This window comes from Castanea sativa, chromosome 7 (assembly GCF_040712315.1).
Source record: "Castanea sativa cultivar Marrone di Chiusa Pesio chromosome 7, ASM4071231v1".
NCBI lineage: Eukaryota > Viridiplantae > Streptophyta > Magnoliopsida > Fagales > Fagaceae > Castanea > Castanea sativa.
In genome coordinates this window covers 16,903,326-16,928,015 of record NC_134019.1, presented here as the reverse complement: position 1 = coordinate 16,928,015, position 24,690 = coordinate 16,903,326, and the positions used below count along the sequence as shown (strand labels likewise).

The following is a 24,690-nucleotide window of genomic DNA, read 5'->3' as shown; positions in this document are numbered from 1 at the left end:
TGAAAGTATGAAACATAATTGACAACTTTGGTCAAACCTTTCACATATTGGTTTTTCATAGGATAAAGGAGATATTATGTTCCCATCTAGCCATCTAGGCAGAATAACCATGATTTTTTTTTTTTTAAACAATTTATCATATCTATACTATCTAATACATGCTTGATTTACATAGTTAAAAAATGGTAAATATTTTTTCTTTTAGTAATTTGGCAATTGAAGAAGAAGATTTGAATCTTAGAAGTTTCTGTTGAAAACTCTACAAAGCTTTCGCAAAGGGTGAGAATTTGGATTGGACCAAGTCCCCTATAAAAACTTTACACATTGTTTAGATGGAAAGAAAAAAGTGGAGAAGGAAAAGATGAGAAAGGAAAATAATTAGATTTCCATAGAGTGGTTGACATGAGAGAGAAGAAAATAAAATGATGTTGAAGGAAGCATTTTTTGTGGGACCTGCGGTTTTGCTATCAACCCAAATTGGGCAAAAAAAAAAGGTGGTGGGGGGGGGGGGATGTTGAGATTTTTTCTGACTTTTTATGTTATAAAATTACTAATGCAACCTTAACTTATGTTTAGTATTTAATTTTTTTAATCATATACAAAGACATAAAAAGTAAAAAATATATTTTTTCCCTTTTCCTTCTCTTTAGGCTCCGTTTGGAAGGAGGGAATAGAATAAAAAGAATATTTTTAGAATATTCTTCCCTCCCTCTTGTTTGGGAGTTTTAATGAAGTGAATGAAAAATTCATTCTCTTGTTTACAAGTTTAGGTGGGAGAGAATAGAATAGTTAAGAGGGAATACTCATTCTCTCATTTTCCCTCAAAATCTCAAATTTTTGTTCCCCAAATTGGGAGGAATAGGAGGGAATGGATTTAAGTTTGATGAAAATTTTATTGAAATTCCTAAATTACCCCTTGAATCTTAGCCCTCTTTATTCTCAAACAGCCGTACCAATATTTTTGCTCTCTCTTTGCAACTCCTTCTTTCTCACGCTGTTGCTAATCTCAACCAGCCATACCCAACTGTGAGTTTTTCAATTGTTTTGATTTCATTGATTTAGTTACTGTGGGGTCATGGATTTTGGGATTTGGCCGAAAGCATGTGATTTTGGCCGAGAAGCATGGGTGGTCCGAGTCCGAGGAGTACTATCTCCTCGGATAAAGCTAAACGCAAATCTGGTATAGATCCTAATGATCAAGGATGACCTTTCAGGAAGTTCTAATGATAGCAACGAGTATCATGAACGTACAAGAGGGATAAGTACTCAAAAATATCTAAGGAAAAGCTGTTATCACCGTATTAATGAGGAAGTGACCTCTGAACAGTATTATGGCAACCTTATAGCCACCCTAGAAGACTTTTAGAGGGGGCTGATGGAACAAGTATCAGCATAAACCATCAACTGTCCACATGTAGTCCACGTGTAGGGTAAGGATGAAAAAAGGAGAAGAGAAAGCACTATAGCAATTTCAACAACTCTTGTAACCATTGTCATCCAATATATACTAAAACAGAGGTCCTCGGACTGTACCGAGGACAAACTTTCTCGCGCAAACCTGATTCAATTCTTGTTGACTCATCATTCAAAACCATATTAACTGTTATCCATGCACTAAAACCTAGCTCTTTGACCCACTCTCTACAAATTTATTGTACTAGGTTCACGGGGCCAAAATCCCTTACATTTTGGGCTTGGTCTGAAAATCGTGTCCCTATAGTTACTATTAATATTTTTTTTCAATTGTTTCAATTGTTTTTCTTTCATTGATTTTTTCTCAACTAGCCGTACTCAACTATATGTATTCTGCTTGTGTATGTGTTCTTAATTCCTATCATTGATGCACAAGTAGCGTCAAATCAGCATAGTGCAACTTGTTTCCTTTAAATGATACATGTAGTGTTTTTGTTTTTTTCCTTTCATTCCCCTGTTTTCGATATGCTGGAACAAGGTTCATCATTGTGTTATACATGTGCTTTAATTTAATTTTGGTATCCTCAAACATGCTAGAACAGGCTTATATCAATAAAAGTTTTGGGTAGACAATAGAGAACATGCTAGAACATGCAAATCCTTATCAATATTACTTGTTGGTGGTTAAATTAAGTTCATTAGTTTTAATCAAATAGGTAGACAATAGAGTTGGGTAGACAATAATGCTAAACTAAATTAAGTCTGTTACGTGTGCTTTAATTCCTATCATTGTAGATTATCAAAAAATTCCTATCATTGTCTTTTGTGTTAATGAATGCTAGTGTACCCAACTACCTGCTTGCCTCAAACATATAAGTTCGACTTATAACGTAACTATTTTTTTGCTTCGATGGATTTGAATGATGAGATACTTAAGATCATAATTTTTTCGGACTTTATGCGAAAACTAGCCATGGTTCATGCTGCATGCCGTTATTTGTGTTACATTATCCATCGAAGGCAACAACTAAAAAGACGTGTTCCTCACATTCTTACACAATCAACCATAGAATGACAAAAAGTTCATGATGAAATAATGTCTCGACTTAGGAATAGTGAAAACAAGCTTTTCAAGGTTTGAGTGACATTTTGCGAAAAGATGGTGATCTTCAAGATGGTGATATTGCTCTCTATCTCTTGATCATTAATATCAATATCTACACATTATTTTATATGTGTTTTTTGTCCTATTAATTATATCATGAGCAAGATATCAAAGAAGAATGGTAGAGACCCAAGAAAAGAAGTACAATGGAATAGTGTTATGGGTGATGCTTTAGTGGATGCTTTTGTACATTAAGTGATCGTAGGTGATAGAGTTAATGGAACTTTTACCTCTAAGGCATATGATGACATAGTGAAAGAGTTGGTCGAATAATTTCACATGGAGATTAACAAGGATAAGGTAAAAAATCGACAAAAGACACTGAAAAAGAATTTTCATGAATGCTATGACATATTTAAAGATGGATTGAGTAGTCTTGGATAGAATGATTCTTTAAATATATGAACAGCCGAACTAGAAGTTTGGGAGCCACTCATAGTAGTAAATTCCCATTTTGTTAGTTTAATTTTGTATTACATAATTATATATTTGTTGTATTAACATTTTCCTTTGTTTGTAATAGTCTAAACCTACAGCCAAGAAGTGGATGACAACACCTATGCCTAACTACTCTAAGATGGCACAACTTTGGACTAAAGATAAAGTAAAATGTGATCATGCTAAAACTGCAAAAGAGAAACGTGCTAGGTATGCTGCATCAACCACTATTGATGAGAACAAATAATTTAGTATCCCAAAATGAAGTTTCTTTAGAGAACTTTGAAGTCGAAAATGATAAGAGGTCACTAGAAATTAATGTTGTACGTTCTCGAGTGTCATCACAAGATGATGTGTCTTCTAAAAGCAAGAAAAGAAGACTGGTAGAAGATGGTGAACTTGGGAATGTAATTTCCTAATCATTTGATAATGTATTAATGGCAATTGGTAGGGCGACTAAGGTTATGGCAAAGTGTTTTTCAAAGTCACATGGAGCAGAAGTTCATGCAACTTTGGACGTGGATCCAATATCAAAGACTAAGGCCTACATATTTTTGATGGAAAATCTAACATATAAGAAGATGTTTTTTGGTTGCCCAGATCATGAGCGCAAATGTGTCCTATTGACACTGATGTCTAGGCCTAAAAATTTTAAAAAGTGTGAGATTTCTTGGCCAATTTTAGATTTGCTTTATTTTGTTATTTTGTTTTATTTTAACAAGACTTATTACAAGAGTTTTTTTAAAAGATATTTGTTTACATTTTTAGACAATGTTTATTTTGTTGAAAATAAATATGTGATGCGTTAATTGCTTTACAATTTAGAAATATACCGAACTTGATTTTTAGCTACAATAAAAAAATTTCCCCTAAACTAGAATCAATTTTTTTTGTTCTTTAAAATGAGGGGTATAATAGTAATGTTATTATAAAATAATTTCATTTCATTCCTTCCAATATCACTTCCAAACAATGTTACTTACATTCCATTCATTTATTTTAAAACATCCAAACAAGATTTTTTAATTCCATTCCTTTCCATACTAAATCTATTCTATTCTATTCTATTCTATTTCATTCTTTTAATGACAATTTCATTCCATTCCCTTGTGAACTCCCAAACAAAGGAAAGATTCACTAGTCTCTCTTTTTTTCCCCCTATATCCAAACACATGAAAAAGAAAATACTTTAATCCTTATTGCTGGAGAAAGCTAATAACACAATCAAATATATACTTTTGCCCACGATCTCCTGCCAATATCTTTCCATACAGGAAGAAGAATACTCTTACATGCACAATCTTGAATGAAACATACATTAAAAGTGTCAAACCCTGTCAAAGAATGACTTCATCAAACACAACCGTCTGTCTCCTACCACAAAATTGAGCATAGAGAACACATGTATGGCTTGCATTCTGATCACCATATCCAATTGTTATGGTCTCTTCGTTTCCACACACACACATGCTCAGGATACCTTTCACTGAAGTTGTGAAGAACAAGCAACATGAGTTCTTGTCCTGTAAATATTCTCTTGAAAACCTGATACTGCAGATTTCACAACACCTCCTACCGCAATTTCATTCATTAAATATAGAAGATTAAAAGACCAGTATGAATAAGAAATACACAAGCACTTTCAGCCAATTTGCTGAGATCCTTTCGTTCATGTACAATAGTACATTCAACCCAATAACAAATTAGAGCAGGGAGAGAATTTGTGTGTAAACATTGCAATTAGTAAAGTGTAGACATTCAACTGTTCCTATCTCTTGAATTTACAAGCTCAGCTCAGCAGAGCAGCGTTTACCCATTTGCAGAATGTGACACTTTTCCACCTAGCGTTTGAATAATAGCTTGGAGGACTTTAATTTCCTCATCACGCTTTGAGATTTCATCCTGCTTTGCACGCAACTCTTCCATGTGCAGCTCAAATACCTCTGTGGCAAGATATGAAGTGCATTGGACAAACTTGTATTTTGGAGGTAATTACACTGATAAAAAACCCAAAGTTCCAAGTGAAATCTTAAAAAAAAATTGAATTTTCAATTGCATCAATGTCTAAACTATAGTTGTATGACCATTTCAATGTTAATCCTCCATGACTCTCAATTAACTGAGAGTTAACAAGAAATGTACATGAAGCCCCTCCAGCTGGTAAAAAACCTCCACCTGAGCTGCATGCACTCCCTTTAAGGATTTTTAGCACCTAAAAGTCCTACAAGCAGCTCATCTAGGTTCTTTTATAAATCTTGGTCTGATATAATGCCCTTGAAGGCTCCGAAGGTTGATCTCAAGAGATGGAATGTGGAGGAGTTTGGTAATGTAGAAGAAAAAGGGAAGAAGTTGTGGAGATCTTCGGGGGTTGGAGACTGTTAAAGAAAGTTGTGTTCTTACGGTAGAGGGAAAGCTGGATAAGGAAAGGATTAGAGGAGAGTTGGAAAAAATGACGTTGTTGGAAGAAATTTCTTGGAGGCAGAAATCAAGAGTTTTTTGCATTAAAGAAGGTGATAAGAACACAAAATTCTTCCATCATATGACCAACTCTCACAGACAGCTTAATTCTATTGATAAGCTTATGGTGGATGGGGTGATGTCTTCCGACCAGGAATCCATTGCGGAATGTATTACTCATTTTAATAGAAGGCTTTATTCTGAAAATGAGGTTCATCGCCCTATTCTGGATGATGTGGAGTTTGGAAGAATTTCTGAGGAGGATGTCTTGTGGTTGGATAGACCTTTTGAAGAGGATGAAGTGTTTGGGGTGGTTAGTGGATTCACTGGTGATAAGTCACCAAGTCCAGATGGTTTCTCCATGACTTTTTTTTGATCTTGCCGGAGCATTCTAAAATCAGATATTATGGCTGTCCTTCATAATTTCCATGAGCAAGTTGTGTTTGAAAGGAGTCTTAATGTTTCTTTCCTTGCCCTCATTCTCAAGAAATCTGATGTTGTGGAAGTGAAAGATTTTCGTCCTATTAATTTGGTGGGAGGGATGTATAAGATTATATCTAAGGTTTTGGCTAATCGTTTGCGAAGGGTAGCACATAGTCTTATCTCAGATTCTCATGTTAAAGGTACGCAGATTTTGAATTCTGTTTTAATTGCTTCCGAATGTATAGACAGTAGGATGAAGATGGGGGTGCTAGGGGTTGTTTGCAAGTTGGATATTGAAAAAGCTTATGATCACGTGAATTGGAATTTTCTTATGTATTTGCTTAAGCGGTGTGGTTTTTCAGAAAAATGGAGAAGGAGGATTATGTGGTGTATATCAACTGTCAAATTTTCTGTTCTAATCAATGGTACTCAAGTTGATTTTTTTGGAAGCACAAGAGGTGTTTGTCAAGGGGACCCATTATCTCCGCTCCTTTTTTATATTGTCATGGAGGCTTTAAGTCGTATGTTGGATGCGGCTACTATGTTGGGACAGTTTTCGGCCTTCTTAGTAGGTAATTCAATTGGTACGTTGCTAATAGTGTCCTATCTCTTATTTGCAGATGATACACTTATTTTTTGCGATGTTGACTCACATCATTTAGCTGCTTGGCGTGGAATTCTAGCCAGATTTGAAGTGGTATCAAGGTTAAAATTAACTTACTGAAGTTAGAATTGGTACCAATTGGTAACGTGCCTAATATGGATGAATTAGTGGAGATTTTGGGTTGTCAGCAGCCTCACTTCCTTTGAAATATTTGGGTCTTCCATTGGGTGCTTCCCATAAAGAGGAGACAACTTGGAACCCTGTTTTGGAGAAGATGGAGCGGCATCTAGCTGGGTGGAAGAGGTTGTATTTATCTAAAGGGGGCAAAGTAACTCTTATTAAGAGTACTTTGTCCAATTTACCTATTTATTTCCTTTCTCTCCTTCCTATTCCAGTAAAGGTGGCAAATCGTATGGAGAAATTACAAAGAGACTTTCTTTGGAGTGGTATTGATGCTCCTAAGGTTCCTTTGGTGGAATGGGCTAAGGTTTGTATGCCAATGCAGAAGGGTGGTTTAGGGATTCGACGGCTGAGAAGATTTAATTCTGCTTTGTTAGGCAAATGGTTGTGGAGATATGGAACGGAGAGAGATGCCCTTTGGAGGAAGGTCATTGAGGCTAAATATGGGGATGAAGGGGGTGGTTGGTGTACCAAACCGGTGTATGGTGTTAGTGTGCGAAAATCTATTAGAAGTGGCTAGCTGGACTTTTCTAAATTTCTTCGGTTTGATGTGGGTGATGGTACTAGGATAAAGTTTTGGGAGAATGTATGGTGTAGGGATTGTTCCCTAAAGGAAGCATTTCCAGAATTGTATAGTGTTAGTTGGGAAAGGGAGTTTTTTGTGTCAGAGTTTCTCCAATGGGAGGCTTCATTGGGACATTCGGTTCCGTCGTCCACCACAAGATTGGGAGTCAGACTCATTTGATCGTTTTTGGGTTGTGTTTTATTCCACGAATGTGCGGGGTGTTGGTGATGACAAACTTTGCTGGAAGCGAGCAATGAGGATAGGTTTTGAGGCTTGAGGCTTCTATCACTCTTTATCTCCTTCTTATGTCATTGATTTTCCTTGAAAAATGGTGTGGCAATCCAAAGTTCCTCCTAGAGTAGCGTTCTTTTCTTGGACTGCTGCCTTAGGTAAGATCTTAACTACGGATAATTTTTGGAAGAGGCTTTTTTATTTTTATATAAGTAATAAGATATAATGATACCAAAAAGGAAGCACCCTAGTGCACAGGGATCAAACAAGGGGACAACAAATCAAATACAAAAATTGCTTTTTGGAAGAGGCATATTACAGTGTTAGAGTGGTGTTTTATGAGTAAAAGGTGTGAGGAATCGGTGGATCATCTTCTTCTTCATTGTCCTATAGCATATGAGTTGTGGTCTATGGTTTTTTGTTTGTTTGGTATACATTGGGTTATGCCATATAAAGTTAGTGAGGTTTTAGCTTCTTGGCAGGAGAAGTTTGGTAGACATTGAAATATAGGTTTATGGAAGTTTGTGCCGCATTTTTTGTTTTGGTGGTTATGGTGGGAGCGGAATGCTAGATGCTTTGAAAATTGTGAACGGTCTATTCTTAACATTAAGTTTTTCTTTTTCCGTACTCTCCTTGAATGGAGTTTAGTTTTGCCTTCCTATTCTTGTCTTTCTCTCCCCGATCTTATAGATCATTGTAATTTGGGTTTTTGATTTGTGCCGCTGTAGTACACTTCTAGTGTACTTGGTTGGTTTTTTTTTAATAAGATTTCTTACGTAACTTATCAAAAAAAAAAAAAAAAAACTATAAGGTGAACATTTATGTAAATGAAATTTCTAGAGTTAATTTTGCTGTTGGGGTCAAACTCCAAGGTTGGTTATGTACTTGCTCCTTTATTTTGCCTATAAGAGGCTAGGGCTACCATAAGCCCCAAGCAGCTATTTAAAAATAAATTTGTATAAAACTCTCTTAAGGATAGCTAGATTTCTCATGGCAATAGAGTTACTCCATTTTGATTCAAATAAAATAATTTACAAATAAACGCAAATGTCAAGGCTCAAGCTCCACCCATTTTGTTATCCTAGCCTCTAACACATGTCAGGGTAGCCTAAATCAACAAACCTGTTGCTATCAGTTAAAACATTTAGATTTTTGTATCTAAGCAATTAAACTTAAACCCTTACAGAAAATTTTTGGACACAACACAGTCTGTTTTGATCATCCAAATGGCTCTTCCACCGTCTAAAAAATAGGTGAAAAAACGAGTGAGGGATTGAGGGGTGACACTGGATGTGCCAACAACATGACCAAGGGAAAAAAAAAGTGAAAATGAATACATATATTATTAGTTTAGGATAGCACAACTATAAATTGAGCTTAGTTGAGCTTGAGCTCAGTCTAAACTTGGTCTTATGCCCAAAATCATTTTTATTGGTACGTTACACACACAACCGGGATGGAAGTTGAAGTCATGAGTTCAAGATCTACTAAGTACACGTGAAGTTAGTTACCAATCAAAAATAAAAAAATCAAAATAATTTTGGGTCAAGGCAAGAATGGGATTAGCTCAGCCCAGATGTTAGTCCTACCAGCCCAACAGGATGCAATATATTTCAATATAAGGGGCTTGGGCTCAGCTCATCTAGTCTACCACAATTGTGTTGACTTTGAGAAGCATTGTGGCTATAATACATACAAAATTCAAAGATGCATTGTTTTGCTTATGGTGTGGCTAAATATATGATGACCTTAGTTGGGCCCAACCTCAGCTCTAGGCCTGAAAGCTTTTAAGGGGCTCATCCTAGATCAAATTCCAAAAAATCTCACTCAAATATTTTCTGGCCAGACAAGTGGGTTTCTGCCTAGCTCAGCCCAATTGACAGTCCTACCATTACCACAACTGACAGTATGACATAGTCAGTTCATTGATTGTCCTACCACTATGGGCATTTCAAAGAGACACAAACCACAAACAGTATGCCCTCATTATTGATTTTACAAATAAACAACAACTTTGATCAATATCAAATTAAAGTGCAATTGTTGTAATATACTACCATGAGAAATGTTAATGCACTTCAAGATAAATTATGCTATTATAGATGCATCTCTCTAATGATGGGAATGGCCTCCAGCTTCAAAATCAAGATTTACATTAAATACAAAAAAGAAATAAAAGAAATAAAATGCAGTAAAAATCTGATTTGGTAGATATTTGATAAAGAATCATTCAATGATGCTAAAAAGGGGGCCAAAACAAATTCCCCATTCTTAAAAGGAAGAGGCCCAGGCCAAAAGATGTGGCTCAAACAGGAAGATTTATTGAAATCTGCAAGTAGAGAAGTAGAAGACTCTTTGAATTCGGGTTTTGCTATCTTTAAAACGGCCAAAAACTTGATTTTAACCATTGTTTTTACTTTTCAACACCAATCAAGGAACATTTGAACTCACAAGAAGCTTCAAAAAGAACATAGATCACACACACACATATCATTCAAGCACCCTAGAACTGTAATATATGTTTAGCTACTCTCATTGTCTCATTTTAGTTGTCCATCTTCTCAGACCCAGCTTTTAAATCAAACATCATAAATTGCTTTCTCTTACACCAAAAAAAAAAATTAAAAATTAAAAAAAAAATGATCCTTGGGAAAACACTTTTTTTAAGGATAATTTGTAAAGGAGTATTATTGTATACACTCAATTTAGTAAGTACACATCCTCTTTCAAACCTGAACAAAAGGAAAGCTGGACAAGTAATACAGTATGGAAGAAGTATAATATATCCCCACTATATCTTCTACTTAATTTCAAGAACTAACATACTTGATTCATAAGTTAAGGTTGTACATCAATGAAGATCAAAGATGGCAATTGAAACCATTCCCTGCCACTCTCCTACAAGAAAATTCGTTTGGACTGTTTTTGAAATTGGATGGGGCAAATGAAAAGGTAGCAGCCCATTCTTAAATGGAGGGAATTCATATGGGTAAGCCAGGGATGGGGGAAGGAGAAGTACACTCTGCCACCCCACTTCCATTATAGAACCTCAAAGCTGTACTTCCACCTTACATCCTTAATTATATCCATTTAAATAACTGGAAACTAAGATGCATCAATCATTTTCCTCCAATATATGGTGCTGCATACTAAACTGATGAACTATATATGATAAAGATTGTTCTTATGGTGCTTCAGTTATAAAGGAACTAGGATGCACGACACAGTCAAGGACACGGACATGGGTATGGGTATGATACGGTGACACGAGCAATTTTTGTACAGCACCCCAAATGAATTGTCAGTGCATCCTACTAAAAGAACACAAAGAGTGACTATAATGATATAACCTAACCATATAACTCTTGATTTGGAAGTCACAAATTACTGACTACTATTACTCCTAAACAGTTTGTGTATCAACATGCCTCAATGACTCTTACTCAAGGAAGAGTATATGATCCATTCTCCCTTCATTTTACCTATTTCTATTTTTAGTGTAAGTAATTAATAATTTAAAGTCGCCACATCTTTGCTAGAAAACAATTTTTTTTTTTTTTTACAGATCTATTAAAGGGAAAATGGAAAAACCAAGGATAGGACATACTTGTGGTGTTCTCAAGCTCTCTTGTAATCTCTTGTGCATGTAATTCAGCAGCTTTCTGAGCTGCTTCAGCCTGTCGTTTCTCGGAACGAGCACGAGCCGCAGCCGTAATGGCAGCATCGAGTTCTCTTTCCAAAGTCTCTACCCTTTGTTCAAGAACCTAAACAGATAAATACAGACAGCAATATATTAGTTTCCTGACACAGAATTCATAACAACTCAATATCATGCAACAAAACATTAGTTATCAAAAGTCACATTAATAGAATCTCACAACTTGACTATCAAGTAACATAGCTGGAGGAATTATACTAGTGAATTCCAATATAAAAATCAACTACACTTCGTTCAATTATGGATAGTAAATCTATTGAAAGCGCTATAAATCAAACAAAGCAAGCAAGAAATAAAAAAACCCAGATCAAAATATGTAAAAAAAATGAAGAATAAGATGAAATTGAATATAAAAAAAAATGGAAGTCAAACAAAGATTGAAGAACCTTGATGGTACGGGCTTGTTCGGAACTGAGGGAGGCTTTGGCAAAGGTCTCTTCGTCAACAAAGACAGCTTTCTTGAGGAGTAGCTTCTGGAGTGATTCCAGATTCGAAGCCATCTCTGTCAGATTGGTTATGGCTCCGCCCCATCTCTCACTTCCTTTTCCCTTCTCCTCCATTGTCATTTCTGAATTCTGATTTCTCTCTCTCTCTGCGCTTTGAAAACGAAAAGCTACCTCAATACGCTTTCTTGGGCTTTTCATGGTTTCTACCAATGGGCCGGTTTTGGATTTACCAGCCAGCCCGGTTGGGAATAATCTCTTTTTTTGTCAAACCAGTTTGAAAGAATGCACTTTTAGGCAAATACTTAACAATAAACATTTTTTATTTACAATTTTACGTATCACTTCAATAATATTTTTTTTTATTTACATATTACTTCAATAATATGTAGTTTATGAACCATCAATATTATATTATAGTTTTTTATTTAAAATTTTTTAACTTTTTAATATGACTAATTTATTGAAGTGAAGTTAGGGATAAAACTACTACACAAGTCATACAAAGTAACGTGTCCCCAATAAAAAAAAAAATTTGATTCAAACCTTCATTATATTTTTTTTAAGTGGCAATCCTATTTTTACCACATTAATTTGTAATTCTTTGGTAAGACCTAAGTAATAAAACTTGTTGTATTTTTAGTATCATTCAATTTGTTTGACATTCTTATAAGTGAAGGAAAAATATACAACTTAGATGAATGACTTAGATCACACCACCCTAAGACAAAGAGGAGTCTAGTATACAGGCCTTTGCTATTTTTTGATAATTCAATAACTAAAATGCAAAGGATTTAAATCTTCAATATTTCCTTTGGGAATATCAAAAACTAAGTTGAGCTAAAAGAATTCTTAACTATATGTCTTTTTTTTTATAAGTTTTTATAAATGTAACACATAATATTTATAATTTCACATGCCATGTTGATATTTTTTTTTATTGATATTCACATTTAAAACGTGAAATGGGTGTTATATAATAATGGTGTACACTAAAAATATGAGAATCAATAACCTAAAATTTTACAATCGCCTAAAATCTATTTTAAACATTTCCTTTCATGACTTATTAAGATGTCAAGTTGTGATTGGTAGATAAAAAGCAAGTAATTACATACTTTTGCATTATATTTATTAATACATATGATTTATTAATTAATAAACATGATAAGGTACAAGTCTTTATTTTAAATTTTAAAATAACAAAGAATTTTTTTTGGTTGGATAAACCCTAATTCTATTTTTTTGTGATGAAATAAATAAATAATTTAAATAAATTGATTAAGAATTTGCATTAAACTTCGTCAAATGAGTACCTTCTATTTTTTTCAACCGAAATTTAGAGCCTAGGCCATGACCATCTCCCTTGATGCAGTTGGAGTAGGCCCAAATCTTTCACAAGTCCAATTCAATGAGATCTCGTTTTGAGACAATTGGTCCAACTCAAGTCTACACCATTGGGCAGGCTCAGCACCTTATTAGAGATATCCAGACCCAAATGCTGATCTAGATGTGACAATTTCGTAAATTACAAATCCGAGCCTAGTATCACTATTAGGCCGTCAAACTCATTCAACCACCTTTTTTTTTTGAAAGTGAAACCATCGATATTTCATTATAATAAATCAAAATACAAAACTTCCAACGCTGGTGGGAGAGATTCCTCCACCCATACAAATTCATCCTCAACCTCTCTAGCAAATTTGGCCAAGGAGTGTGCTACTGAGTTGGCTGATCTACCTACACAACTGACAGACACAGCATGCAACCCCGACTTGAGGCATTGGACATCTCCATACAGGTGACCTAGGCGTGATAGAGTACTCCTTGAAGCCTTTATATTCTGCATAATTGTGACATTATCCCCTTCCAAAATCAGCTCCATAAAGCCCACGTCAACTGCAAATTCTAGCACTTTTTGACATGCTAACACCTCATCCTCCTCACTGTTGTGAACCGATAGGCCCTTTGCAACCAAGGCAGCCATCACTTCCCCCACCTCATTGCGTATTACCACGCCAAAACTAGAGGCATTCATGTCCTTGAATATCGCCGCATCGAAGTTGAGCTTGTAACAATTCTCCGGTGGAGAAGTCCATATTGCGCTTCTCATTACGGTCAACTAAATAGCCAAATGCTGTTGTGCGTCCTTATTGAAATCCTAACAAAGTTAGGAATCCTTTTATAAATACAGTCCTGGAAGAAAAACAAATGTGAGAAAAGAATTACATGTATCCTCTCACAAACGGGTAAACTCCAGATGCATGAGAGGGTGGTTAATTACATGTATAGAATACACCATATATCATTAACTATTAATAGCCCCAAATAAGAATAAACACATTCTTGATTTCCTTCGTATATTAATTAAAGCACCACTGGAAATTGTCTTATAATTAAGGATTTCTAAGGCTTATTGTTATTATTATTATTATTATTATTATACACACACACTCCCTTTTTTGGGTGCAAAATTTTGGGTGCCACGCCCTTACTAGCAAACTTATGTACCCACTAAAATCAAACCAATCATATTTGATTTACAAGAAAGCAGAGGAAAGAAGTTTCCTGGGCCGTTTGAGAAGTTTTCTCAATTTATTTTTCATTTTTAATAATTCTTTTCTCTCATTTGTTTTTCTTCTAGGACAGTATTCATAAAAGGATTCCTAACTTTGTTAGGATTTCAATAAGGTGGCTGAATGAGTTTGACGGCCCAATAGTGATACTGGGCCCGGATTTGTAATTTACGAAATTGTCACATCTAAATTAGCATTTGGGTCTGGATATCTCTAATAAGGTGCTGGGCCTACCCAATGGTGTGGACTTGAGTTGGACCAATCATCTCAAAACGAGATCTCATTGAGTTGGACTTGTGCAAGGTTTGGGCCTACTCCAACTGCACCAAGGGGGATGGTCATGGCCTAAGCTCAAAGTTTCTGTTGAAAATAATAGAAGGTACTCATTTGACAAAGTTTAATGCAAGTTCTTAATCAATTTATTTGAAGTATTTATTTATTTCATCACAAAAAAATAGAATTAGGGTTTATCCAACTAAAAAAAATTCTTTGTTATTTTAAATTTTAAAATAAAGACTTATACCTTATCATGTTTATTAATTTAATAAATCATATGTATTAATGAATATAATGCAAAAGTAAGTATGTAATTACTGATTTTTTATCTACCAATCATAACTTGACACCTTAATAAGTCATGAAAAAAAATGTCTAAATAAGATTTTAGGCAATTGTTTAAATTTAGGTTATTGATTCTCATATCCTTATTATACACCATTAATATACATCATTCATTTCAAGTTTTAAATGTGAACATTAATAAATAAATAAAAAACTACATGACATGTGAAATTATAAATATTATATGTTACATTTATTTACATTTAAAAAAAACAACAAAAAAGACATATAGTTTAGAATCTTTTAGCTCAACTTAGTTTTTGGTATTCCTAAATGAAATATTAAAGATTTAAATCCTCTGCATTTTAGCTATTGAAAAATAACAAAGGCCTATATACTAGACTTCTCTCTATCTCAGGGTGGTGTGATCTAAGTCATTCATCTAAGTAAGAACTCGTTATCAATGATTCAATATAGAAGAAATTGCTTAGCTAGAAAGAAAAAAACAAAAAAAAAAAGGCCTAATTTTTACAATATTTATTTTTTATCCAAAAAGAAAATATATCATAATATTTTTTGAGAAACTACTTGATATTTTTTATAACAATTGAGTCAGCAACTTTCTATTATTTCTTATTGAGTCTACTTGAATATTTGTTTATGGACAAAGATTAGCTACAAAATTAATTGTAATCTAAGGGTCTAAGATTATAATCTTACTCAAAATATGTTCCTTCAAAAAAAAATTTACTCAATTTCTTTTTATTGGAAATGAATTTTGACAAATCCATCTTTGGATTACATTTTCTTTCTATATCTTCAATGCTTGCAAAATTTTTAGAAAATTAATAATCAATAGCTATTTAATCAATAAATTGTTTAAATTGCAAGTTTTTGTAATTTAAAACTATGCATAAATTAGAAATTTATAGATCATATAGTAAATAATATCCGATTGACACAAAATTTGACATGTGTATAATGTATTAAAAGCGTAAAGAACATTTAATCCATTAGTTAGATTATAAAAATATGTAGTAATATTAATTTTTTTTTAAAGAAAGTTGTAACTTTAAGCATAACTAATTTTATAACTAAACTTTGTATTCGGTTAATATCTCCCATTAACTAACAACCCATGAACTATTTTATAGAATAAAATATTTATTGAAAATACATAGATAGATATAGGAGTCTTTTGGCTAAATATTGCAAAAAATGGAGTTTTTTGTTGTTATAGGCACTGTTCCAAGTTATTTAGAGGAATGAGGAAAGAGAGTGAATTCGGCAACACTATTGCCGAAACTCTAACAAAAGTATGAGAGAGAAATTTTGGAATTTTGGCAACACTGTTACCGAAATTACTTTTGCCCCAGCCGCTGCCCGAGTGAGTGAGTGAGTGCCCAATGCCCAAAGTGCATGTGCGAGTGCCCGAAGCAAAAAAAAAAAAAAATGTTTTGTGGCAATTCCATTGCCGAAAATGGAGGGAAAAAGTAAAAAAAAAAAAAAAAACAGAGAGAGAGATTGTGGAAATGGTATTGCCGAAATAGGGGGGAAAAGAGGGAAAAAAAAAAAAGAATTGTGGCAATGGTATTGCCGAAATAGGAGGGAAAAAAGGGGAAAAAAAATTGTGACAATGGTATTGCTGAAATAGGAGGGAAAAGAGAGAGAAAAAAAAAAGATTTGTGGCAATGGTATTGCCGAAATAGGGGGGAAAAAGAAGAAGAAAAAAAAATTGTGGCAATAGTATCGCCGAAATAGGGGGAAAAAGAAAAAAAAAATTGTGGCAATGCCATTGCCGAAAACTGGGGAAAAAAAGTGGAAAAAAAAAAAAAAAGGAAGGGAAAACCAATTGTGGCAATAGCATTGCCGAAATAGAGGGGGGAAAACTGTAGTGCCATCCGAAACAAATTCGTACACTGAGTGTTTGATTCTTATTCTAAAAAATTCAAGTACGATTCTTATTCTAAAAAATTCAAGTACACTGATTGTTTGATCCTTATTCTAAAAAAGTACATAGATTTTTAAAAGTACATGAAAGAAAATTATAGAAGAAAAAAATGATTGATGTGTACTGTAAATAGAAAAAAAAAACTGAGATTTTTGCAAAGATTCTTTGCTGTGGCATTGCCGCAATAGAAGGAAAAAAAAAGTACGTCCACAACATTTTTATTTTTACAACAAATCATAGGTAATTAGTTGTTGCTGGTTCAAATTTGAATCTAACGCTAAGATACTTTTTTGCCCCAATAATAACAACTAATAACAACCTGCCACTTATAATTTGTTGTGAAAATATTGTCCAAATAAAATATATATATATATAGTAAACATATTCTTATCTTTCAGTAGTTTTTTTGACCTGGTTTGTGTGTATGTCATGTTCTTTTATTTCATATTGTAAAAGTACCTGTGAGGAGTCAATCAACCAATCAATTCACCTCTTCCTCCCATTCTTATTTTCTGCCTAAAAAGATTCCATTCATCCTTCCCAATAAAACCATCTTCAGAGATTCTTATTCTTTTTATTTTTTATGTCCCCTTCAGAGATTCTTATTCTTTTTACTTTTTATGGCTTCCCCGTGAAAAGTGATTTTTTTTTTGTCTTTTTATTTCACATCATTCTAATAAAAGGCAAATGCCCTTCCTGAAGTCTTCTCACAAAGTTGCTCTTTTTGGCTTTTTGTCGTTTTGCAGACTGTGTTGTATTTGGTAAATTTTTATTAGTACAGTTTAAAGTATATAGATATTCTTATTGAGATTCTTATCCATGCATAGGAGAAATTTATGGAAGAAAAAATGATTGACGTGCACGGTGTAAACAAATAAAAAAACAAAAAACTGAGAATTTTGCAGAGTTTTTTTTGCAAGATTTGCAAAGATTTATAAATGATTGATGTGCACTGTAAAAAAAAAAAAAAAAACAAAGACACTTTGAGATTTTTTGCAGAGTCATTCGTTGTTGTATTTGGTCAATTTCTATTAGTACAGTTTAAAATCTAATAATCTAACTTATACGAAACTTGCATTCTATTTAAACAGCACTAATATTACTTTAGTTTCCACATTTCTTATTTTCCACTCTTTTCCCCCTAAAAATTCTATCAGCCTTCTTCTCCACTCTTATTCCTCTCATAATTCTATCAACCATTTTCAATTCATGCGTGCCATACATTGTACAAACAACTATAAGGAACAACACTTGCAAATACCTATCCGTCTTTATCATTGTACAAGGTGAGTTACGTCTCTTTAAGTAGTTACTTTCCTTTTTATAATATTCATGTTGATATGTTTTAGGGGCATAGCTAAGCATGAAAAGTTTTTTTTTGTTATATTATTTGTTCATGAAAATCTTGTTTTTATATTATGTGTTTTGCAACAAGAACTGATTTGTATGATATGTTTTAAATCATGGATCTTGCCTAAAATTTCATATAGCAAAAATATATTTCAAAATTGACATAAATTATCCTTAAATAAATTCTTACTTTGTTAGCCTAAAATATACATGTATGCTATAAGAAAACCCAAAAAAAAACAGGTTAGTAAATTTTAGGTATAATAACGAAAATTACCTTCTTGTAACGAAAATTATTTATCTATTATCGTAATAACGAAAATTATACGATATTAGAAATATTTATCTATTATCGTAATAATGCATGAGAAATATAATCTGTCTTGTTTTAGAATAAGCAAAACGAAGAGCTTTATAAAATAATTTACGTAACCATAACAGATAATTCTAAATAATTTTAACTACTATGATGGACAATAATTTTAAACATTGAATATTTTTAATAGATTACCTTCTTGTATTGCACATTACATATTAACACTACTTTTATATTTTAGTGTGAATGGTAGAAAAGTTGTTCATTTTTCTCATCCATTCCGATGGAATAATTAAACATGGCGAAAATGAGATTTATTACGAATGGTCACCTCCTTCTATGCTTCCATTAAGCAGGGTGTGACATTTGAAGATCTATGTGATAGAGTAGCATCCACGTTTCATATAAACAGAGAAGATTCAAAACTTACAATTTCGTATAAATTTCCTTTTTAATGTCATCCATATCTTGTGAATTACCAGTAAGTTTTGGTAGAAGATGATAATGGTGTCAATGCAATATTCGATATGTTAGACTGCCAATATGGTTTTGTAGGTGCAGAGTTGTACGTGGGTGTGGAGCCCATAAGAAGCCACTGAGATGTTTTTCCCATTCGATATGCCAATGAAGGACCGAGTGCATCGTTTAGTTATTCACATGGCGGACACTTTCATAATCCATATGCCACTCATACTGGTCATTATTCTGAAGATGTGGCTCGTTCTCCAATCAACATTGGTGGTGCTGACTATCATGCTCCATATACCCATATTGCAACTGAGGACCAACATGCTCCTTATCGGCCAATGAACACCAATGATGTTGACTATGATAACCCAACTGAGCATGTTGCACCAGAGTTTGAAGCTCAGTATGACCAAACCGCCACTCAGAAAGCTGCTAATGATTCCAATGATACACACCGCATAGCTGCTACTACTGAAAATGCGGTACATACATTATCAAAAAGGATACGAGCTATGGATAGTGATGACCAACTTGATAACGACAAGGTCCTTGATGATGTTGGAGATGAACAAGAGCTTCCCAATGAACCTAATCATGAAAGCAGTCCAGCAATGACGTTCCATCAACCTTCATCACTGAGTTTTTCACAGAACACGTGGGATAATATGATTGATCCAACCCCACCATTTGAAAAGCCCATTCAAAGTACTTGGGACCCTACCCAAGAGTTTTATGTGAGATTGCTTATTGCTGATAAGGATGAACTACAAGCTGCTGTCAAACAATATCACATCAAGAGGAACTAAACATTTAGTATAAAAGAGTCAGATCCAGCATGTTGGTCTGTATGTTGCAAAAATTGTTCTTGGCGTCTTCGAGCATGCTTCCGGGCTACACATGGGTTCTTTGAGGTTAGGAAATACAATAGTCCACACACATGTACGGAGTCCACGCTCACACAATATCTGAAAGTACATTTTTTACAAACCATCTATATAAAAAATTACAAACTAAGCAAATAATTTCCGATTAAATTAGGGGGCTGAGAAGCTTACTACAATTGCGATATGAAGTGAAGGAACGTAGGAATTATAGAGTGATACTTGCAAGAAAAGAAAGAAAGAACAAAAAAAAAAAACATAATCAAATAATCATAAATATCTTCTAAAAACAAAAGAACAATAATAAAAAATAATAACATTAATATAACCATATATAAAGCATATAATTAATTTTTATACCAACTAAACTTTAAAGAAAAAGAAACACAAATGTACGATTTATTGTACTAAATAAAAATAAAAATAATACACATACATATCTTTATTATAAACCAACAAACATATTAAGCAATATTTTTTTTTCAAGTAATAGATGTAATAACTGATAATAACAAAGTAAAATTGATTATAAAAATATCACAATAATACAATTTATTACAATTTTTTGTGGTCATATACTAATAATAATAATAAATAATATTAAATAATTTCAAAATTAACAAAACATATATGTAAATCTAATTAGAGAGTTTAGATGCTTACCACAATTGTGATATCAACTGAAAGAGTGAGAATTATAGAGTGATACTTGCAAAAAAATAAAATAAAAACACAATTAGATAATAATAAATAAATACAAAATAACAACAATACTAAAAATGTTTGTAGTCTTAACCATAAAAAATTCATTAATCTAAAATTTGAATAAAAACAACAACAACAACAACAACAATAATCATAATTGCTGAAGCAAAAAGCAAAAAAACTTACATTAACCCAAAATTTACAATCCTTAGTTGTGCATGATGAAGCAAAACAGAAGAAAAATTGAACAATCGGAAGAGATGAAAAGTAGAACTGTAAGTTTGTGAGGAAATTTCAGGAAGGACACTTGCCTTTTATTAGAAAGATGTGAAATAAAAAGGCAAAAAAAAATCACTTGTCACAGGAAGACCATAAAAAGTAAAAAGAATAAGAATCTCTGAAGATGGTTTTATTGGAAAGGATGAATGAAATCTTTTTAGGCAGAAAATAAGAATGGGAGGAAGAGGTGAATTGATTGGTTGATTGACTCCTCACAGGTACTTTTACAATATGAAATGAAAGAACATGACATATACACAAACCAGGTAAAAAAACTACTGAAAGATAAGAATATGTTTACTATATATATTTTTTATTTGGACAATATTTTCGCAACAAATTATAAGTGACAGGTTGTTGGTAGTTATTAATGTTGGGGCAAAAAAGTATCTTAGTATTAAGTTCAAATTTGAACTAGCAACAACTAACCACCTATGATTTGTTGTAAAAATATTGTAAAAATAAAAATGTTGTGGACGTACTTTTTTTTCCCTTCTTTTTCGGCAATGCTACTGCAAAGAATCTCTGCAAAAATCTCAGTTTTTATTTATTTATTTACAGTACACATCAATCATATTTTTCTTCTATAACTTTCTTTCATGTACTTTTTAGAATTTATGTACTTTTTTAGAATCTATGTACTTTTTTAGAATAAGAATCAAACACTCAGTGTACTTGAATTTGTTTCAGACAGACAGATAAGAATCAAACATTTAGCGTATTTCGGCAATGCCATTGCCACAATTGGTTTTCATTTTTTTACTTTTTTTTTTCTTCCGATTTTCAACAATGGCATTGCCACAATTTTTTTTTTCTTTTTCCCCCTATTTCGGCAATACCATTGCCACAATTTTTTTTTTCCTCTCTTTTCCCCCTATTTTGGCAATACCATTGCCACAATCTCCTTTTTTTTTTTACCTCTATTTCGGCAATACCATTGCCACAATCTTTTTTTTTTTCCTATTTCGGCAATACCATTGTCACAATTCTTCTTCTTTTATTTTTATTTTTACTTTTTCCCTTGATTTTCGGCAATGGGATTGCCACAAAACAAATTTTTTTTTTTTTTGCTTCGGGCACTCAAGCACGCACTTTGGGCATTGGACACTCACTCACTCACTCACTCGGACTGCGGCTGGAGCAAAAGGTCTTTCGGTAACAGTGTTACCGAAATTCCAAAATTTATCTCTCATACTTTTTCTTTTTTTCTCTCATACTTTTGTTAGAATTTTAGTAACAGTGTTGCCAAAATTCACTCTCTTTCCTCATTCCGCTAAATAACTTGGAACAGTACCTATAACAATAAAAAACTTAATTTTTTTGCAATATTTAGCCAAAAGACTCTAGATATATAGTCTCATATAGACATAAATAAAAAAAAAAAAAAAAAAATGAAGCAAAATGAAGAAGAGCACGGCCACAGTCTCAGTCACAGAACAGCTCTGTCTTTCTCTGTTGCACAAGTGCAAGACTCTCAAAACCGTGAAGCAAATCCACGCCATTATGTGCAAGACAGGCCTCGACACCGATCGCATAGTAGCCGGGAAGCTCCTCCTCCATTGTGCTGTTTCAATATCCGATGCACTTGACTACGCTCGCCGACTCTTCCATCACTTCCCAGACCCAGATGTTTTCATGTACAACACTATCATCCGAGGCTTCGCTGAATCCGATACCCCCCGGAATTCTCTTGTTGCATTCGTCGAAATGCGTAGAAGAGCATGTGTTTTGGATAGCTTCTCTTTTGCGTTTGTGCTTAAAGGGGCGGCCAATTATGGGTGTTTGAGAGGTGGGGTTCAGTTGCATTGTGGTGCTACGAGGCATGGCCTAGATACCCATCTTTTTGTTGCGACGACTCTTGTGAGTATGTATGCAGAATGTGGGTGTGTGAGTTCTGCACGGAAGGTGTTTGAGGAAATGTCTGAACCAAACGTTGTGGCTTGGAATGCGGTGCTTACTGCATGTTTTAGATGTGGGGATGTAAAGGGTTCGGAGGAAATGTTTGATAGGATGCCGATTAGGAATTTGACGTCGTGGAATGTCATGCTTGCTGGGTACATTAAAGCAGGTGAGCTTGAGCTGGCTAAGGAGGTGTTCTTAGGGATGCCTGTGAAAGATGATGTTTCTTGGAGTAGTATGATTGCTGGGTTTGCTCAAAATGGTTGTTTTGATGAGGCATTTGGGTTCTTCAGGAAATTGTTATGGGTGGGAATGAGACCAAATGAGGTGAGCTTGACAGGGGTTCTATCGGCTTGTGCTCAGGCTGGGGCGTTTGAGTTTGGAAAGATTTTACAAGGGTTCCTGGAGAAATCTGGATTTCTTTGGATGATTTCAGTGAATAATGCACTCATGGATACATATTGTAAGTGTGGGAACGTGGGCATGGCTCGATTGGTCTTTGAGCGAATGCCGGAAAATAAAAGCATTGTTTCTTGGACAACAATGATAGCAGGACTTGCAATGCATGGTAACGGAGAAGAAGCAATACAGCTTTTCCATGCTATGGAAGCATCTGGAATTAGTCCTGATGGGATCACCTTTATTTCTATATTATATGCTTGCAGTCATGCTGGACTAATTGAACAAGGCTGTAAATATTTTTCTAAGATGAAAGATGTATATGGCATAGAACCAGTGATTGAGCATTATGGTTGTATGGTTGATCTATATGGTCGAGCCGGTAAGTTGCAGAAGGCCTATGATTTTGTTTGTCAAATGCCAATTTCACCAACTGCTATTATTTGGCGGACTCTTCTTGGGGCTTGTAGCATTCATGGTAATGTCAAGTTGGGAGAGCAAGTGAAGGAAAGGCTTTCTGAACTTGAACCCAGCGATTCTGGCGACCATGTTCTTTTGTCAAATATTTATGCCATAGCAGGAAAATGGAAAGATGTTGCCACAGTAAGAAGATCAATGACTGACCAGAAGATCAAGAAAACTCCTGGTTGGAGCATGATTGAAGTTGACAAGATCATGTATACTTTTGTGGCGGGTGGTAAACAGGACAAGATTGCGGAAGAGGCCTATGAAAAATTAAGGGAGATAATCTCAAAGCTTAGGATTGAAGGAGGTTACGTTCCAGAGGTTGGGAGTGTTTTGCATGACATAGAAGAGGAAGAAAAGGAAGATTCAGTGTCTAGGCACAGTGAGAAGCTTGCTTTAGCTTTTGGTATGGCAAGATTATGTGAGGGAAGGGTTATAAGAATAGTGAAGAATTTGAGGGTGTGCAGGGACTGCCATGCAGTGATGAAGCTGATCTCTAGAGTTTATAGATTGGAAATTTTGGTGAGAGATAGAAGTCGCTTCCACTCTTTCAGAGATGGCTCTTGTTCATGCAGAGACTACTGGTAAGTTGCGACTGGAAGAATTTCCAGAAGGATATATCTTGCACATTGAGGAAAACAATTGAATCAATGTCTGCCTAGGATTATGCCAACTCTCGGATCCAAAAATATTGAAAAAGAAGAAAGAACCGAAAAAGAGATATTGAGCAAGAAGGCGACGATGAAGGTCTGAAGAAGAAGCCGGCAAAATATTTGTCTCGAGGTTTTTCTTTCTTGATATCTGGGGCAACCGGGTAAAAGGGATGGTCTGATGAATTTCTTTTGGGTTTCATAGGTCAATCTGTAAAAAATTTGAAATTTGGGGGTGGGGAAGTATTATAATTAGGGCGAAAAGTTAAATTTTGTGTGAAATATATATACTTCCAGTGGCGGTTTTAGGAATTTTTTCCGGGATGCTCCTCAACAAGCATAAATTACATGATCTAATAATAAAAAAATTTATATATTGACAATAACAACAATAAAAAAAAACGTAAATACATAAATTTTACAGTTACCTTCTACGAGTTTTCATATTTTGAAATCGTTGCATAATAGTCTTATTATCAATGGTACAAGCTACATGATTTTCTTATCAAGTATTTGTCCATAATTCTAGCATGTCCATAATTCTAGCAAAAGA

General features: G+C 34.1%; 3 protein-coding genes across 3 annotated transcripts; 1 reads left to right on the top strand and 2 right to left on the bottom strand.

The window, feature by feature from the left end:
- Positions 1–4,574: 4,574 nt before the first annotated feature.
- On the bottom strand, positions 4,575–11,808 carry LOC142643544 (uncharacterized). Its single transcript, XM_075818212.1, has 3 exons — positions 11,581–11,808; positions 11,084–11,240; positions 4,575–4,959 (listed from the first exon to the last, which is right to left on the bottom strand). The coding sequence occupies exons 1-3, from the start codon at positions 11,758–11,760 to the stop codon at positions 4,826–4,828; spliced, it is 471 nt and encodes a 156-aa protein (XP_075674327.1). The 5' UTR covers positions 11,761–11,808; the 3' UTR covers positions 4,575–4,825.
- Positions 11,809–13,252: 1,444 nt separating this feature from the next.
- On the bottom strand, positions 13,253–13,750 carry LOC142644053 (uncharacterized). Its single transcript, XM_075818739.1, has one exon. The coding sequence runs from the start codon at positions 13,748–13,750 to the stop codon at positions 13,253–13,255; it is 498 nt and encodes a 165-aa protein (XP_075674854.1).
- Positions 13,751–22,125: 8,375 nt separating this feature from the next.
- Positions 22,126–24,454, top strand: LOC142642862 (pentatricopeptide repeat-containing protein At1g74630). Its single transcript, XM_075817301.1, has one exon. It carries the CDS (start codon positions 22,126–22,128, stop codon positions 24,073–24,075), a length of 1,950 nt encoding a protein of 649 aa, XP_075673416.1. The 3' UTR covers positions 24,076–24,454.
- Positions 24,455–24,690: the final 236 nt, after the last annotated feature.